We start from the raw sequence: 2658 nt of genomic DNA on the forward strand, positions 1-2658 counted from the left end.
AAAAAAAAAAAAAAAAAAAAAGATGAAAGAGGATATTTATATTAAGACAATGCACAAACTACTACTTAAAAGCTATCTGCTTAAAAAGAACTGTTTAAAGACAAAAATAATAATAAAACATGGATCATTCATACATTTGTTTAACGCCCACTGAGCAATACTAAATATTCTGACCTGTGCCATATAAACACCAAGATTAATGAGAAAAAAATTGCACTGTAAATACAAATGATATGGTATAAGTGAATACATAAAAACACAGGTGTTAAGTAATGCAAGTAGGACTAAGATAATTAGGAAAGGCTTCCATAGAGAGATCATTATGACATTCTGACTGTAGGAATTACACACAAAAAGGAATGAATTAAGTATGAGAATCAACACAAAGCTTTTCAATGCATGGTTAAATTGGGGAGCTAATAAGATAAATTTAGACAAGACAGTACAAATGGATTGACTTTATATTCAACATAATAGGAAATAACATACAATAAATACTTGAGTAATGCATTCTGTGAAGAAAATGCAAATTTATGAAGATATCATTTTCATACTTACTTGTAGAACAGATTATAATAATGGAAATAAAACCTGCAAAACTGTTGTTGCAGTTACCCAAAGATAATGTGATAAAAGTATATGCTAGTATGGTTAAAGTAGCCTTTCTACTGCCAGGTGACTGGCTGGGCTGTTAGGGAAGAGTGAAGACACTATTAGAGCTAGTCTCTTTGGAGCCAAGTATCATAAAACCAAAATATGATCCTGAACTACTAATGAAGGCCTACATATCTTTCATATATGGTAGATCAATAAGAACTCATTGTTATGGTCTCAATGGTGCATATAAAGGTCACACTATTTCCATAAGCCACCACACTAAGGACTTAGAAATGAATAAAATTCATTATACTGATTGCCCCAAAGTTGGTTAGATTTTGAATCCAGTTTGATATAATACAAAGTTCATTTATAAATTACAAATGTGTTCTTAATATATCAGTCCTACAACTATCTGCCTCGGGTGGAAGATCTTTGTGACCCTATTATTCTGAAGTAGGTATTGTCAGAGGTAAACCGGAATCAAAAAGATTTTAATATTACAAATTATTGACACAAAGATAGTAAAGGCATAATTACTGTTGCTCAGGATTCCCTATATCATTTCCTCTTAACAGACACTCTTCCCCCTGTCTTTAAGAAAATCAAACAGGTTATTCTACTTAGGTGATCTTGTTAAATGCCAACCTATAATTTGGTCATATAGTGCAGCAGGATAACACATGAAAGGCATAAAATACTTTGTCACATCAAATTTTACCTTTGTTCTACTGAAAATAGGCCCCAACCTGAAGAATAAAAACTAAGAAAATGAATCAAATTGACAAACTAAGAAAATGAATCAAATTGACAAACTGATTTTGAGGGGGAAAAATAAGCAGGAACTCTTTAAATTTTTAAACTTTGTGACCACAAACACTAAGTAATCACAGATTTGTAAAACTTGCCTGTTACCACAGAAACTTGCAGTAGCTATAATTTTTTTAAAATAAATCGCCAATCTTCCAGCTATCAACAAATCACCAGTAACATGGGGGTGGAGAGAGCCAAGGTCCAGTACTTAATCAAAAAGATTGTTTGAGACAGTCAAAATAACTCAACAGACCTCTGTGCTGATTCATGGCATTTTCAATGTACTGAACAAATAGGAAATGTCAGTACACACATACAAACAGAAAAGAACAATCCAGAGACAAACTGGCTGTAAGATAGCAAACAGTATGACTGCTTAGTATTTACAGAAGCAAAATGATCAATTCTGAGGTACTTTCTTGAGCTAGTTCTGAGATATTTACATTACCAGTAAAGAAAAAGGATAAGTTGCCAGGATTTGAAGAAAAATCTCTAAAACGGCCTATACTGAATTTCCTTTCAATAAAAATAGGACAGGTTCTTTTAAAAAAAAAAAATTTACAAAGACCAGACTTTCGAAAAGAAAAAATTTTAAAAAGCTTTTCACACAGTACCAAGTCCATTTCTACCAAGCTATGTCATGCAAAGTGCCCAAGACAAGCCACCCACCACGCATTCCCAGACTCGTAACTGTGTCACTCTAGAAACCAAGAGGGGTTGGAATCCCAATCGGTTAATGTGCTCCGAAGCACTCAGAACCCATTTCTGTCCGAGCTGGACCAGCAGAGCCACTGCGCTCCACAGCAGTCTCCAATTACGGCCACACTGAGTAGAAACAGCAAGTGGGTGGCACCTAGGGGCTGGCACGGCAGCCCACCTGCCATCGTCACATACCACAAACGCCCAATTTGGGCACCTTGGTACTTACTGCTTTTCTTGGCTGGGATCTTGTTGGGGGTGGGGAGGGACGGTAGCCCAGAAGCGTTGTCAGCAAGTCAAATCCTTCCTTCCACTCCCAAGTAGGATGCTAAGGTACCCAGGCTCCGTGCGCACACCACACACAGACACACAGACACACAGACACACACACACCGCCCCCCCACCCCGCACAGACCTCCGAGCGCCCATCTATCTGCGCGGCGCCCCCAGCCTGCCAAGGCCCGCCGAGTACCTTGTTGAGGTGCGGGTCCCGCGTCAGCAGGTAGCCGCGTTGGTCCGTGTGGCAGAGGCGCTGGGCTCGGCGCTCCA

General features: G+C 38.4%; 1 protein-coding gene across 1 annotated transcript in view; it reads right to left on the bottom strand.

Moving 5' to 3' along the window:
* The window catches only part of Me1 (malic enzyme 1), a 160194-nt gene that overhangs the window by 155980 nt on the left and 1556 nt on the right, over positions 1–2658 (bottom strand). The window contains exon 3 of the mRNA XM_010631170.2: positions 2582–2653. Coding sequence (XP_010629472.1) covers positions 2582–2653 — 72 coding nt within the window. The remainder of the gene's footprint in view (positions 1–2581; positions 2654–2658) is intronic.

The sequence above is a fragment of the Fukomys damarensis genome, unplaced genomic scaffold (genome assembly GCF_012274545.1).
Source record: "Fukomys damarensis isolate Sample0158 unplaced genomic scaffold, DMR_v1.0_HiC HiC_scaffold_14, whole genome shotgun sequence".
Classification (NCBI taxonomy): domain Eukaryota; kingdom Metazoa; phylum Chordata; class Mammalia; order Rodentia; family Bathyergidae; genus Fukomys; species Fukomys damarensis.